Below are 15712 nucleotides of genomic sequence, written 5' to 3' on the forward strand. Positions count from 1 at the left end.
ACATGATGGACAGTGGTTCTGCTCAGAAGGTACAACTGTCCAGCCAGCGGCTCCACTTTAGGAAGCTGCATGGCCCCTTGGCCATCTACAAGGAGTTGGGCAATGCCAAGGTGCAGCATCCCTGGGAATTTGGGGCACATGGCCTTCTGTGTTGGCCTGTGAAGCCCTGTTCTGCAGTGCTATGTTCTCAAGGTATGGCCTAACCCCCCTAAACAAGATAAAGCCTCAAAGCTCAGCCCTGTTGTGGCTATGATTCCTGTCCCTGAGATTGCTGTCTTAGAACTGGCAGGAATCTTAACGCTTGGAGCTGCTCTGCCTTTGCAGCTGAAAGACAGACAGCTCAGCTCTGGACAAAATATCACCCCAAATACTAAGCCCAACTTCTTTTCATGAGGATGGAGAAAACAGCAGAGTGAAAGCTGGAACTTCTCAGGATGTACCCATCCTCACTTCATACTTCTGGGCACCAGCCTTGGTCTTTCCATTTTAATTAACCAGTGAACCAGCCTCTACCTTTCAAAGGAATCTGAAGGAAACCCTTCTGCCAAGTCCCAACTGAATCCCTGTGACACTCAAGAACCTGGGCCAGGCTCTTGTGTAGGTTAAGGAAGTACAAGAGGAATAAAGATTATAGGGAAACAGTCTACCTTTCTTTACAAGCCTTGTTTTGCATCCCTGACATCTCAGATTCAGCTATTACAATGAAGTCCTGTTGTAGAAAGAGCTAGCCTTTTATCATCACTTAAAATCTAATTAATCCATATTGAAGCACAAAGATTTCTGTTGTACTTTAGGGTGAGGGGTCATAGAGCCCTCTTTGTTCATCCTTAGACTTATAATCATCAAGCATTGGGGATATAATTTTACCAAGCAAATTGGAAGGTAACAGATCAAATCCTTATCAGAAAGCCTAACTCAGTTTTAACAGAGTCCTTCGTCCTTTACAGGAAACATTATATTCGAGTGGAACAAAAAGCATTTCAGAGGGCCCAAAGTTAATGACCAAAGCTTATATTTCAGGCAGCATAGGACCAAAGTCACACTATTGTCAACTACAAGACAGCAGATCCTATAGGGTGGTAGAGTCGTGAGATTGTTGCAATGGCTTTAGTCTTTAGAGCAGCAATGCAATCGGTTGGGCTTTCATTATCTTTGCTGGGATGGGTTTTAGCCATCATTACAACTTATCTGCCACACTGGAAGAACCTCAACCTGGACTTAAACGAAATGGAAAACTGGACCATGGGACTGTGGAAAACCTGCGTCATCCAGGAAGAAGTGGGGAGGCAGTGCAAGGACTTTGATTCCTTCCTGGCTTTGCCGGCTGAACTCAGGATCTCCCGGATTTTAATGTTTCTGTCAAATGCGCTGGGGTTTCTAGGCCTGCTGGTCTCAGGGCTTGGCCTGGACTGCCTGAGAATTGGACAGAGACAGCAAGATCTCAAGAGGCGGCTGCTAATCCTGGGAGGAATTCTGCTCTGGACCTCAGGAGTCACGGCCCTCATCCCCGTCTCTTGGGTTGCCCACATCACAGTCCAGGAGTTCTGGGACGAGACCATCCCAGAGATTGTCCCCAGGTGGGAGTTTGGGGAAGCCCTGTTTCTTGGCTGGTTTGCTGGGTTTTCTCTTCTGCTGGGAGGGTGTCTGCTTCACTGTGCAGCCTGCTCAGCCTCAGCTCCTGGAGTTTCAGGCTGCTATGCAGTGGCAGAAATGCAACCCCAGTGTCCATACCTGGAGAATGGAACTGTGGATCCTCAAGTGTAAGGGGTCGACAAGGCCAGCACTGCACTGTGTCAGCTGTCATGAAGAGGTGTTTGTTATGTAACTAAATTTGTGCTGCTCACATTTCCTAACTATTTTTCTATACTAGACTCTTGCCTCCCAAATCTGGAGAACAATGAAGGGAAATTTTATGTCTAAAAGAAAACCTTACGGCGAGCATTATATAGGTATGGTGAAAAAGTGTCATCGACCTGGTTATTTAGATCAACATGCAGTAGGGGTTGCTGAATATCTTCGGTCTGGAGCTTTGCTGCATTAATTTTATATTTGGAAGCTTTGTTGTTACTTTTATTGGTAGCTGCAAATGAATAAATAGTTTCTGTTTTCTAAAGACAATAATGACAATCTGTGTTGTACGTTTAATAAAACCACATGGTAAGTCAACCCCAAAGTGTCATTTCCACAACAATGACTCTGCTCTTCTTTGAACAGAAGAAGCTGTGTCTAGAAACTCCTTGGCCTCTTGTTTAATTTCATGGGGCAAAAGGTTTTCAGTACATTGTGATACGCTTTAGTTTTTAAATAATAACAAATCTCTTAACTTTCCTCAAAATCTTCATATTTAAAAAATTCCAAAAACATCTTTCTCGATATCCAGATACTGTCAGTTACTTGTCAGAATGAAAGCTTTCCTGTTCATTTAAAAATTACTATATAGAATATATTTTAGTGGCAAACAGAAATGTTAATTCTAACCTACCAAGTCCTATTGCTTAATTTCCCCACGACACGGAAAGCATATTTCAGCACAGGAATAAAGAGTGTTTGTGCACATGTGACTGAACTTAACAGAAAGGCATGTAGATAAATGGGCTTGATATTTAGTTCAGTATTGTTTCATATGCTGTGTGGCATTCGTAGCCAAGGAGATTTAAAAAGAGGCCTGAGAGAAGGTCTAGAGAGATTTCTGATAAGATTGATTTATTTGGTTAAGAAATACTTTTCTTGAACCTATTTTAAAAAAAGGTAACACCAGAATTATCATAACAAAACACATTGAAATGTGAGAACTATAACAAGATGAAAATCTGACAGGTACAATTAGTATGACATAAAGCAGGAGGAGGTGAACCAAAACCTTCAATTAAACATTTTGGCATTTACACTTCTTAATTCTTTGACTTGTTAAAATGGTTGGGGAACAACATGAAAGCCATTTATAGCTTAACAATGAAAGGAGGATTAGTACTACTTAATTTTATTCCACTGACAAAGTGCCTTCTACAAAATCCAGCCCATAGGACATGAACATGATCTTGGCCACACCTTGGCATTACTGGTTTGCAGCATTATTTCCCTATCCGTTCCTGAAACCTTTCTACATGGGCTCAAACAATAGCAACTCTGGCAAGAATCCTCCTATATACACAGTGAAAAAATATCTCTGAGCTCTGCAAGTGATAAATCAAGTGTCACACTTCTTTTCGTAACACCTGAAGGGCAGAAGTCAGGTTGGCTAAAATCCGGACTCTATAATGGCTTTAGTCTTTAGAACAGCAATGCAATCGGTTGGGCTTTTATCCTCTCTGCTGGGATGGGTTTTATCCTGCCTTACAAACTACCTGCCATACTGGAAGAACCTCAACCTGGACTTAAACGAAATGGAAAACTGGACCATGGGACTGTGGAAAACCTGCGTCATCCAGGAAGAAGTGGGGAGGCAGTGCAAGGACTTTGATTCCTTCCTGGCTTTGCCGGCTGAACTCAGGATCTCCCGGATTTTAATGTTTCTGTCAAATGCGCTGGGGTTTCTAGGCCTGCTGGTCTCAGGGCTTGGCCTGGACTGCCTGAGAATTGGACAGAGACAGCAAGATCTCAAGAGGCGGCTGCTAATCCTGGGAGGAATTCTGCTCTGGACCTCAGGAGTCACGGCCCTCATCCCCGTCTCTTGGGTTGCCCACATCACAGTCCAGGAGTTCTGGGACGAGACCATCCCAGAGATTGTCCCCAGGTGGGAGTTTGGGGAAGCCCTGTTTCTTGGCTGGTTTGCTGGGTTTTCTCTTCTGCTGGGAGGGTGTCTGCTTCACTTTGCAGTCTGTTCAGTCTCAGCTCCTGGAGCTTCGGGCCGCTACGCAGTGGCAGAAACACAAGATCCCTGCCAACAGCTGGAAATGAAACACACCACTCTGGAACTCTAGGCCAGCGGGATCAGTGGTGTCGCTCTTCGGGAGACGCTTGTCAGCGCTGGATTTGGCAGGCGCTCCCACTACATAGTCACCCACTCACTGTGCTTTCAATTGTCTAAAATACCTTTTCTGCCCTGTGGCTGTTAGCTTCTTTAAAAAGTTCTTCTCTGAGATTGGTAAGCCACTTTTATTTTCTACCTGGAGACCGAAACCAATCAAGACCTAACAGTAATCACATTCATTACTGTACATGGTTTTTTTTCCCCATTTTAAAATAGGCTCAGTGATTACACAGAACTGGCAAATAAAACATTATATTAGTACTTGTATATCTTTGAAGGTATTATTCATATGGAAATGAATCATGTTAGCAATTAGAGATGTTCTTCTAATCATTTACTTCTTTCAGCCTGTTAAGACAACTGACTATAATGAGAATAATGTCTCAGTGCATATTTATTTGAAATGCGTGACACTTGAGTACACTAAAAACAACTGCTGGTTCATCAAAGGTGTTAAAGGTCTGAGACAAGGGGCATATTAATCCTCAGTTAGAGGTCTCAGCGCCTCCATAGAGCCTTTGCCAAAGTCAGCCCCACTCACTGCCTTCAAGCACAGAAACACAATTTCACATTTTTGAATCATGTAGAATTTGCCACACAAACGTGCTCCTGTGTTCTGTGCTGAGCACTTCACGGCCAGCCTTCCTGCCTGCCCCTGCTCTCAGCAGCCACAGGCGCATGATACTGCCAGGATGGCACAGTGGGCTGAGGGCCTCCTCGGACAGCGCCTCCTCCTGGAGCACTGCCAGCTTAGGTGGCACAACGGCAGGGAGTTATTCACTTGGGAGCCCCTCATCTCCCTTGCACAATGAAAATACTTCATCTTTTTATCAGCAATACATAAGGTCTGCACAAGAAGTATTCATGACAACTTCTGGCTTGGCGAATTCTTCACGGGACATTTTATATTTGCTTGGTACATGGCTCAAGCAAACTCTTGTGCTTGTGTCAATGAGGGAAATTAACTGAACAATAAGCAACACTGAAATAAAGTATTAGGCAATATGTATCTTTGTTTTAAAAAAATGCAGTTTAGTTTTTTTCCACCCACAAACATGGAAAGTGCAGAAACCAAAGTTAATCTATATGATGTGTAAATGTATACTTTTATAAACAAGACAAATTAAAACAGAAACATTCAGAATTTAACCTGATTAAATATTTAGTTCAGTCCTGAGCTTTTGATATTTAATACAATATAGATAAAGCCACAGCACAAAAAGATTTTAAATTTATTTGATTTGCATACTAGAGAGATTCAACTAAACTTTGTTCATTTGGCTAGTAATATTCTTTTTGTACCTGTAATACTTAAGATTCTGATATACAAAACTGTAATAACATACTGATAATTCAAAGTTGACAACTAAATATTATATTCTTTTTACCCTGTGCAGAATAAATTCTACCTCTTTAAAATAGTATTTATAATATTAAAATTCATATTTGTCCATATGGTTTTGTGATCAAGTTAGTAAAATGTCTCATCACTGTGAATCATTGGGTTAGTACAAATATGATGGGGTTATTAAAAGCTGCCTATAAATAAAGAATATTATTGCTGATTTTTAAAATGTGGAAAAGGATTATATCAAAATAAGTTTGCCTCTCATGTTAGAAATGAGAAAATTTTATAACATAAAACCCAAAGCTTCTTGGTCACAATTGTTAACTATCAGCCAGAGACAGATTTTGTTTCTTTAATACTTGTCTGAAACTTTTTGTACTACAAAAAGTTAACAGTTGATCTGATGAAGATTTATAAAGCTGTAAATACTCCAATATAGCCTCTTCTATGTCAAACATTTAAAATGGCCGAACCAAACTATATATTAAACAGAACATAAATAAGACCGTAAATAAATAAATGAAGAAAATAAAATCGTACGGTAGAACTACACACAGTTCTATACACATTTTCATGGTCAGACTAAGAAGCTGAAAACAGCTGACCTTCATTTAACTCTACATTAAATAAACTTCTGTCTTTCACATTTAATCTCAGCAAGGAAGAATGGTATTCTTTTTCTAGTTTTCCTTAGTCATCCAACAAAACAACCTGCACAGCCACGAAGGACTAGATTCAGTTGACCACTAGGCTGACTTCTGTTCAAAGCAGGGTCACGTCCAGTTATATTTTCAAAGAAATTTGTATATAGTGGTGAAACATTTAGAAAAAAATTAAAATTTTAGGCTCAGAAACTGCTTAATTTGAACTCTTATTCTGATAATTATGTATAAGTAGTTTTAAGAAAATAAAAATTATGCAAATGAGGCTTCAAGCAAAAGGAACAGATCTTTTCCTTTAAGGGGTCCATTATTTTAAGATAATTTTTTATTTCTAAAGGAACTGATTTGCTTTGCTATATAAGATGGCTAACCTAACACTGCACTTTCCAGTATACCACACTGAGAAATAAGTATGGTTTAAATGGCCTAAAGTTTAAGTATTTTAAAAACTTAGTATTTATGCTGGCAAAGCCATACTGAGCACTTAACTTTTTAAAGACGTGCCCACACTGGGTAAGATAAAATTTTAAATTGGAGGACCTGACACTTTTGTCAGTTTATATCTTTGAACTCATTCATCCAGGATAGTTTTTTCTTTCGTTCTTTCTTCTTTTTTATTTTAAACACATGATTTGGCCCATTATTACTTCAAATTAATAACACTTCTAGGCATACTCTTTCCTTTGCTTCCCAGCGACCTAACACCGGTTATAGACAGAATGCCCTTCAACTGAGGGCTGCAAGGAAATTTCTAGTAGATGTCAGAAGTGTGTTGGACAAGCTTTTTTTTTCTTTTGGCAACTCTGATTCACTTAAGACACAGCCTTTCCTCTGTTCTTGGCGTCACCACATGCGTGCGGATGTTTCCCTCCGCATCACCAGTACTGTCTGTCCTCAGAGCCCAGGGCCACACATGCTACTCCTCGGCGTCAGGGAAGAAACCCTGGAGAAGGCCAGAAACTCACATGGGAAATCTTGCAAATTCAGGTCAGGTCAGAAGCAGCAGCTGCTCAGTTGCTGTGTTCCTTGAGTGTGTTTTAAGATAACTGCATTGTCTTCTCTCTGTTCTCACCCTCAATGCTACGGGTTACAAGCTCTTAGTGTAGTCAGGGGCACTGCTCCTTTGTGTTCTTCTACTGTTGTACTCATTATTTTTCATTTTTGTTTTCTCTAAACAACCCTGTTAAGGAAAAATGTGTTCCAACAAAGGTAATGGGGATGAACAGAACACCTATCTCGGCTGGCCTTGCAGCTGTGTGCTCACACCTATACCAGGCTCCCCTTCCAAGGAAGGAGCTGCTCTTACTTCAGAAATGCCACACAGCACTAAGCCCTTCACAGTCTGCTCACAGGAAGCAGAGAAAGCCAAGACCACCTTCTGCTGGGCCCAGCTGAATGGACAAACACTGGCGCTGCCTCTATTGCACTGTATGCAATAAGGTCCACTGCAGTGGAAACACGCACACGTGCAGCATTTGTGTACCAGCGCGGCCCAGTTTTGATATCTGATTTTTCTTCTTTAAACATACAGGACATTAAACAAAAGGTACTTTACAAATTGACATCTGGTTGACAATCTTGTGTGAATAAGAGCTGACAGTTATGCTACAAAAAACAAAACAAAACGAAAACAAAGCAAATGTTCAGTCTTCTGCCCTCCCTAAGAAAGTGAACAGGTGAGAAGCAATGTGTCCTGCCATGGGTCACACGTCATCAGCTGGCAGGGAAGGGATGCTGATCTTCGCTCGGGTGAAGTAGGCAATCTTCTCCCTAGAGGTGAGAGTGACAAAGCCAGCTTCAGTGTGATGCTGAGAACACTGTGACCATTAACACAGTCCCAGCAACTCCAGCAGTGTCCCCACAGCCAGGGAGGGGCATCTTTTCCCTGGGCAGAACACTCAGAATCCAGACAGCCTCTGCCTTTCAGGATGGCACACAAAAGCTGCAGCTCTGGTCCCCGTAAGTCACTTCAGATCAGGTTGGGGAGGTCCCTTCGAGAGTTTCCAACACTGAGCCAGATTTATTCCCTCAGGGGCTCATACCGATGCTTCTAAAGCAGGCAGTAGAGATTCAAAGACCTGCATGGAGACTTCTCAGCAATCCCAGAGATACACCCATGACAGCAGGGAAATTCTTTAGGTTAGCACCATGCTAAGGCAGGGACCACCTGGCAAGTGATATGGCTCAAACACAGACGGAGAAGAGGCATTTGACTCTCTTAAAGGGAAACACTACTCTGCATCCCAAAGCAGTGATAATAAGGCACTTAAAGGGAGAAGCTGGGAAGGATGGGGCAGAATGGTTTTCACATTTGCAGGGTGCTAGAAAAAATAAGATCTTAGGGTTGTACAGCTACCAAAGACAAGAATAGTCTACCTATCTCTTTATAAACACTCACATCATACCCACCACTCAGTCAACACATATGAACCAAGGGCATCTTCTAGAAATGAGACTGGAAGAGGATGTTCTAGAGACTGAGGAAAGGCAGAGGAGAAAAAGAAGAGTGAAGCTGAGCACACTGGGACAAGGAGGTAAAGTGTGATTAGTTCAGCTGCATGAGAGACAAGAATTTAACAAGGCAAGAGTCTGGGCATGATGCTGGGGAGGCCTTTCGGTACACTTAAAGGACAGCATATTTAGAATGCCTACATTGTCAGTGTCTATATCTGAGATAATATAAAGTTCTTGATTTCTAACTTCTCTGGAAAAATCAGAAAGCCAGGGAAATAAAGGGTTCCTACTTCCAGATGAAATGAACTGCTGGGGTGGGACTGCACCCAAGTGACAGGCAGAGTGGCCCACGCCCCACGCCCCACTCTCCCCAGTCTCTGACCGTCTGGCAGGTGCCAGTAACCTTGCAACCCCTCCCAGTGCCACCATACTTGCAGGACAGTGTGTCTTACATGGCGTATCACGCTCATCCTTATCTCCTGCCTAGTGGTATAAATGTGTTTGTTTCTTAAGAAAAGCCAGGAATGTTTATGCATTCTGTGTTTTGGTAGAACTGGGAGTTGTGGAGTTGTAAGATTTTCCACATTAGATAATGCTGCTTAATCTTGAAGTAACCCAGGGCATAATATGATTGCTGTCAAAATGCCAGTTCTAAATGCCCAAGTAACAATATTCCCCAGTTACAGAAGTGGTGCTCTAGCAGAATGGAGCTAGGAAAAATGTAACTCTCTAGTATAAAATGTCATGTGAGAAACAGAATCATTACCCATCATGCCTCAGCTTCCCTTCCTTCCACTTCTGGACTCTAGCTGCCCCAGTCCAGCAGCTGCCTGCAGTGCTGCCTCCTGGCCCTGCCCTGCCTCTGGCACCATGTACTGTTATAGACAGCTAAGTCAGGTAGAAATGTTATAGGCAGTCAGACAGGGTCAGGCCCTTGCGAGAGTCAGTGCAGAGGATGAGAACACATCACAACTGTGGCTGGAGGTGCACTCACTGAAGGCCAGGCCTCAGGATGAAGACAGAACAGCCAGGCCTCCCTGCCTCCCCAGGGGATAAGCAAAATACTATAATTGGTATCACCTGGCCCAATAAAGTCTAGCTAGACCTCAGTCACCCAGCGGTATGACCAGGACTTGACTCATCCCTTCCAGGAAGGTCCTTGTTCTTCCCATGTACACTTGCTACATGACCTGCTTCCCTGCTGGATCAACGTTACCTAAGCGGCTGTATTTGTAATCTTATTGGTTGGTTATCGTGTTGTCCCTCCTTGTACCTACCTTGTGATTTTGTATCCACTCCATGACTTTGCTCCATAAAACTTCCTTTGAGAAGCGGGCTCACTGACAACCTCTGAAGACCCCCTGTGTCTCTCAGGAGCCACCTCTCCCTCAGTAAGATTTCCTACTCCTCACCTCCACTGTTCCTTAGAACTCATTCTTCCGTTCTGGGCACATGAACTTGTGTACTGGACATCGAGCAGGCCGTGAGTTGCAATGTTTCCCTTATGGCATTTGGAGGTCCTGCCTCAGTTCTAACCCTTTCACCATGAGCCCTGCTCCACCACCCCTCACCGTCTTCCCCACACTTCAGAACACTGGCCCCTTCCTAGGGTTCTCCCATGCTGCCCCGAAAGCTTGTTAAAGTCTCCTCTGTACAAAACAGGAGGCAAAACTGAAACAAAGAACTAGTAATACAAAACCTTATCTGTGGCGCTCCTCCTGACTGCAGTACACAGTACTAAGAGCTTCCGCCTCCCCACTCCATCTCAGTTCTCTTCATTCTGTCCTGTTGTCTGACAGCACCGGTCTCCGCTTCCCGCCCTTCCAGCTTCAGGACCACACTCCTCTGGTTCTTCTCACCTCTCCATCTGTCCCTTCTTACATCTTCTCTGCTGCAAGGCCTAAAACCCACAGTGCCCAGCAGGCTTCCTCTCCTTTGAGGAAGCTTCCACTGCTTCCCATCTTCTGGCCCATCTGTGCTGACAAAACCATCGTGTTGAGGCAGAAGACTCCCAGTCCTTATACGATCCTGACCTTCATCCTGGCTTGAGATTTTGATTCTACTTATCTACCAACCATGTACTGGCATGGGGAAGTGCAAAGGCAGGACGGGACAGCCTCACTACGAATGTCTCCTTTCTCTGGATTCTCAGTCTCCGGTCCTGACCCTACAAGGCAGCACCCCTCTCTTCCCTGCCTTCCCATAAATTCACTGTCTCCTCTCATCAGTTTCTCCCTGGTCCTCTCTCCACAAGCCTCCAATATCTGCTCGCTCAGACCTGATCCCTACCACTGACTCTGGTGTTTGGAGACCTCGCTAGCTCCCTCACCATCTGGGCCACAGCAGAAACCTTCACACAGCATCGGAAGCCAGCTCTACTCAACAGGCTCACCCTTCTGGCAGCTTCACTGGCACACGATGGACTCAGCATGGACCTTTAAGGCTCTGCCGCTTTCCATGCGGCTCCTTCTACTCCAAGGCTCCACTCAACTCACTGGCCCCACAGCCTGAAGAGCTCTACACCCATCCTCGCCATGGGGGTTCAGATGCTGCTCGTCTACTATCTTCCCTCGTGTACCTGTGCACAGATGGGGGTGTCGCCTGCTGCTCTCATAGGCCCCTATTTATCCCTGTATTAGCTTTTGCCACATGATGTCACAATGATCTGGTTGTGTGCCTGTCTTCTTGGCCTCTCTGTTCAGGGCCTAGCACAGTGCAAAGCTTCAGAGGTCTAGAGCAAGCAGACAACAAAACCCCAAAGATCTATTGCTTTACTGCTCTTCTATAAAATACCCTGGGTCCTGCTAAGGGGAGGTGTTAAGGGTACTGAGAGCTGGGAACACTGTCTTCTTGGGGAGCCAGCGTGTAACTCAGCCATGATGTAACCTCAGAAAGGAGCAAACACACCAGTGTACATTCACACTGCAGAACAAACCTAATATTAACTTGCACTGTACTCTGAGGGGGAATTCCTGCAGAACCAGAAGACATGAGGACAACCTGAAAGCTGTCCCACACAGGGCCACTGTTATGATTTGTGTCCAGATGTCCCCCTAAAGCCTCATGCAGTCATGGGGCAGGTTTCTAGAGTTTATGATTGATTCATGGTTCAGTGCTGGGATTATGGGTGTGAGTGTTACACCCGCCTTGGGGTGAGCAGCCTGCATACAATGTAAGGGAGGGAAAGACTCTTGCTCTCTGCCACTCCTCTTTTTTTTTGTTCTTGCTGCTTTGCTGTTTTCTACCACCATAAACTGTTGCCCTCTGCCATGTGCCACCCTGCCTTGGAGCCAGTTGAATATGGACTGAAACCTCCACAAACTGTGAGCTACATAAACCTTGCACTCTTTAACTTTGGGTGTCTGATATTTTATCTCAGCAAGGAGAAAACAGTAACCAAGACTCACTTACCTGAACGACTGCACCTGCTGAGGCACCTTCCGGCTCTGCTCCCGAAGCCGGGACACGTCCTTGGAGACCTGCCTCATCAACTTCTCGGCATTTAAATCTTGCTTCTGCTCTTCTTTTGACTGCTCAGCCTGTGAAGAAAATAAGAACAAGAAACCCAGAGAACATCAATTAGAGGTCCTTGACAACATGCTTAAGCCTTGACAGGTGGGATGAAGCCAGACAGGTAAGCTGGGTGACCAATGCTGTCCTTTTTCATCCATCAGGGAGCCACATCCGCCTGCTTATCTCACATGGCTGGGACTGACTTGGGCAAGTTTAATTGCACTTACCCTCTCCATGTGCAATACACAGATTATTTTATTCCACCTGGAAAATGCAGGAACCCTCAAGAAAGAAACTGCAAACGACTTCAAGGGCTATTTCCAAGAAATACCGCTGTTAACATTTTTGGTGAACATATTTTCAACCTCTTCCTCATCTTTGCTATCCTTTTTGCTGGCTGGCCATTTAAAAAACTGCTTATTTGGGCTGGGTGTGGTGGAGCATGCCTGTATCCCAGTACTCTGGGAGGCTGAGGCAGGATGGTGAGGCCAGCCTGAGCAACTTAATGACTTAGCAAGACCCTGTCTCAAAAGAAAAAGCAGAGGCTGGAGATGCAGCTCAGTGTGAAGGCCTAGGGTTCAGTCCCCAGTACCACAAAACCAAACCAAACAGGCAAACATTGTTGGTAGAGCTTATCTACCAACTGACTGCACATGTACATAGTTCAAAGATCTTTACAACTGTAACACACCCATGTAAAGTGCACAGGCTGAAATAACAGAAAAAACATTCCAGGGCCCTGCCCCATATCACCCTTCTGTCTCCACCATGAGCACCACCAGCATTCTGACTTTTAACAGTGCAGGCTACTCTTCCCACTGTGTTCTTTGTAAGCACAGAATGGTACAGCAGGCACTTACTAGCGTTTCATTTCTTTTGCTTAACAATGGGCTTATAAGACTTATACACACTATTACACGGACCTACATCTTAGTTCTCACTAGTATATAATATTCCATTATGCAATTTCACCACGCTGTTTGTGTTACTGTTGATGGACATTTGGATGCTTTAAATGAATATATTTTTAAAATATAATATAATAAAATATGTTATATTTCAAACTGCCATTTCATTTCATTTCACTTCATTCCATTCAGTCGCCCAATCAAATATGTGCTGACTGCCCTCTAAGGTAAGCTGGTACATGTTAGTGATAAAGAGCAAATTTCTAGAGCTGTGTTATGTGAATTCAAATTCCATTTCCGTCATTTTACAGCTACTTGACTTTGGGCAAGTTGCTTGATCTCTCTGTATCTTAGTTTCTTCATTTGTAAACTGAGAACACTTTAGAGGCTTGTTATGTTTCAACGAGTTAATATATGTAAAGCATTTACAGCAGTACCCAATACATCATTAAATGTACTATTTCAGTGTTTGGCTATTACTGTTGCAATTTTCACTATAAGCTAAGTAATCAGGAGTTAGGAAAACAGTGTGAATAAGACAGATGGAGACTACTTGGGGAGAAAATAGAAAAGATTATTTAAAATCAATAATAAGATTAATAACACGTTGTTAATATTTTCACAGGTTGTTTTTTTTTTTTGGTGGTGTTAGGGATGGAACCCACAGCCTCGTGCATGTGAGGTGAGTGCTCCACCACTGAGCTAGTCCATCCTCAGTCCAGAATTTCATTTTCTGGAAGATGATGTAAAATGGTATTGTGTTTTTAATTTCAAATTCTACTTGTGTACTGATGGCATATGGAGAAGCATTTGACTTGTTTTTTTTTTTTTTTTGGGTACCAGGAATCGAACTCAGGACCTTGCACTTGCCAAGCAGGTGCTTGTGCCACTGAGCTATATCCCTGGCCCAGCATTTGACTTGTATATTAACCTTGCATCCTGCAAATCTGCTGTAATCACTTATTAATTCTAAGAGGTTTTGGTGGAGCTGATTCAGATTTTATACAGAGACAATCATGTCATCTATGAAAAAAGACAATTTTAACTTTCTTCCCAAACTGTGTGTTTTTTCTTGTGTTACTTACTGTATCAGCTGGGACTTCTAGGGCTCTGGGGAGCTCCCATGTGTTATAACTGACATGTTGTTCCTCTTACTCTATTTTTTTTTTTTTTTTTTGTTTTTTCTCCAGTACTGGGAACCGAACTCACGACCTTGCGCATGCCAGGCAGGCGCTTTTGCCGCTGAGCTAAATCCCCAGCCCCCTGTTCCTCTTACTCTAAATAGTAGAAACCAGTCACTCTTATACCTGTCACAAAGGCCTTAATTAAAGTTAATTAAAATCTGCTTGTAGGACCATTTCGGTATAGTTATTCAGCACTACCCATTTCCACAGGAACTACAGATTCTTTTCAAGGAGCTCTGGGCTGCCTTCTATCTTCTCTTCACAGAGCATTCATTTACAGGATTTGCTCAGTGTCCCCACCAGCACAGAGTGGGAGGGCTCCCAGGGCAGGCACTGTGCCTGGATGCCCTCCTCAGAGTCCCCAAAGCCCCCACACATAGCACATAGTAGGTGTCAGTGAAGATGCGCTGAAGAAATAAATGGGTAGGTCTGTGGGAAAGGAAGGTTTTTAGATGACAATCTTTTAATTTAAAAGGCGTTCAAAAGATAAATGATAGAACAGCAACTGAAATAACAGGAGCACAGAGAGGGCTTTCAAGGGGCAAACAAAAAGGGACACAATAGGCAATTCACAGAATAAACACAAATGTTAAATTCACAAGAAAGGCCATTCACTCTCACAATAAACAGTGATCCCTTTCTTACCACCACCTTGTACCTAGTGTTGCAAACACTTTTGGCAGTGCAGGGCCTTTGCACTGAGCTACATCCCCAGCTCTTTTTTATTTTGAGACAGAGTCTTGCTAAGTTACTAAGGTGCCCAGGCCAGACTCAAACTGTAGAGCCTTCGCCTTAGCCTCCCAGTGTGCTGGAATTAGTGCGCCGCAGTGTGGCTGCAAACACTGTAAAGGACAGAAGGCGCGTAAGCCATGACTCTACAGCAGTGAGGGCGCTGTGCTCTCTGCTCCCCAGAATGAAACATTCCGAGCCACACTTGTGGCCCTTACTAGTAGTAGAGGTGTGTGTACGTGTGGGAAGACACTATCAATTTAAGGCAGAGGCCGGGGAGACAGCTCCTCAGGGTACTCCTCCCGCATGGGTCAGCACTCTCCCTCGGCCTCCATGTGCTTCAGTGACAGCAAATGAAATGTGCCCCTGCTGCGTGGAGACCACTGGTCATGATGATGACAGCTAGAGTGCTCCAGAAAATGGTCAGCACAATTTAGAACACTGGTATCTGCTTGCTGCTTATTGCAGCTTAGAGCTAGAGTGATCAGCTCAGGCCAGAACTAAACTGTTAGACACAGATGGAAGAAAGGGCCAGCTCTGCTTAGGATGGAAGCTTGCAGCCTGTAATATAAGTTGATGGACAATCTCACAGTTGGGATCCTTCTGGACCTCAAAAGCCTACTGCTTCAGTGGTAACTCAAGCAGTTTTAAATTTTAAGAGATAAGACTGGTGCTGGCAACAAGGGACTTAAAAGATGTTGTCTTCCCATCTATGCCCACTGTTCCAGAAACCTTCAAGGTTAGGAAGTCAAGAATGGGGCTTTCAGGCTTCAGAGTCGTGACAAAGGCAAGATCTTTTGAAAAAGGGAAGGGGACCTAGAGGTGGAGGGAGGGGAAGAGCATGAAAAAAGAACTAAGGTGTGCTATGTACACATACTCACAAGGAATATCATTATGTACTGCAAACATGTACTAATAAAAAACCCTTTAACTATGGTTCACAG

At 43.7% G+C, this 15712-nt stretch overlaps 3 protein-coding genes across 3 annotated transcripts in view; 2 read left to right on the top strand and 1 right to left on the bottom strand.

The window, feature by feature from the left end:
* The first annotated feature begins 1068 nt into the window (after positions 1–1068).
* On the top strand, positions 1069–1764 carry Cldn24 (claudin 24). Its single transcript, XM_005373505.2, has one exon. It carries the CDS (start codon positions 1102–1104, stop codon positions 1762–1764), a length of 663 nt encoding a protein of 220 aa, XP_005373562.1. The 5' UTR covers positions 1069–1101.
* Positions 1765–2653: 889 nt separating this feature from the next.
* Positions 2654–4237, top strand: Cldn22 (claudin 22). The gene has a single exon (XM_005373506.2). The coding sequence runs from the start codon at positions 3258–3260 to the stop codon at positions 3918–3920; it is 663 nt and encodes a 220-aa protein (XP_005373563.1). The 5' UTR covers positions 2654–3257; the 3' UTR covers positions 3921–4237.
* Positions 4238–5191: 954 nt separating this feature from the next.
* The window catches only part of Wwc2 (WW and C2 domain containing 2), a 119812-nt gene continuing 109291 nt past the window's right edge, over positions 5192–15712 (bottom strand). Inside the window, exons 21-22 of the mRNA XM_013513141.1 lie at positions 11846–11973; positions 5192–7750 (exon numbers count right to left, since the gene is read on the bottom strand). Coding sequence (XP_013368595.1) covers positions 7684–7750; positions 11846–11973 — 195 coding nt within the window. The 3' untranslated portion in view covers positions 5192–7683. The remainder of the gene's footprint in view (positions 7751–11845; positions 11974–15712) is intronic.

The sequence above is a fragment of the Chinchilla lanigera genome, unplaced genomic scaffold (genome assembly GCF_000276665.1).
Source record: "Chinchilla lanigera isolate Chin_1 unplaced genomic scaffold, ChiLan1.0 scaffold00002, whole genome shotgun sequence".
NCBI classification, from domain to species: domain Eukaryota; kingdom Metazoa; phylum Chordata; class Mammalia; order Rodentia; family Chinchillidae; genus Chinchilla; species Chinchilla lanigera.

What these genes read in the sequence shown, in the direction of transcription:
- Cldn24 (XM_005373505.2), top strand. Translation starts at nt 1,102, where the DNA reads ATGGCTTTAGTCTTTAGAGCAGCAATGCAATCGGTTGGGCTTTCATTA.
- Cldn22 (XM_005373506.2), top strand. Translation starts at nt 3,258, where the DNA reads ATGGCTTTAGTCTTTAGAACAGCAATGCAATCGGTTGGGCTTTTATCC.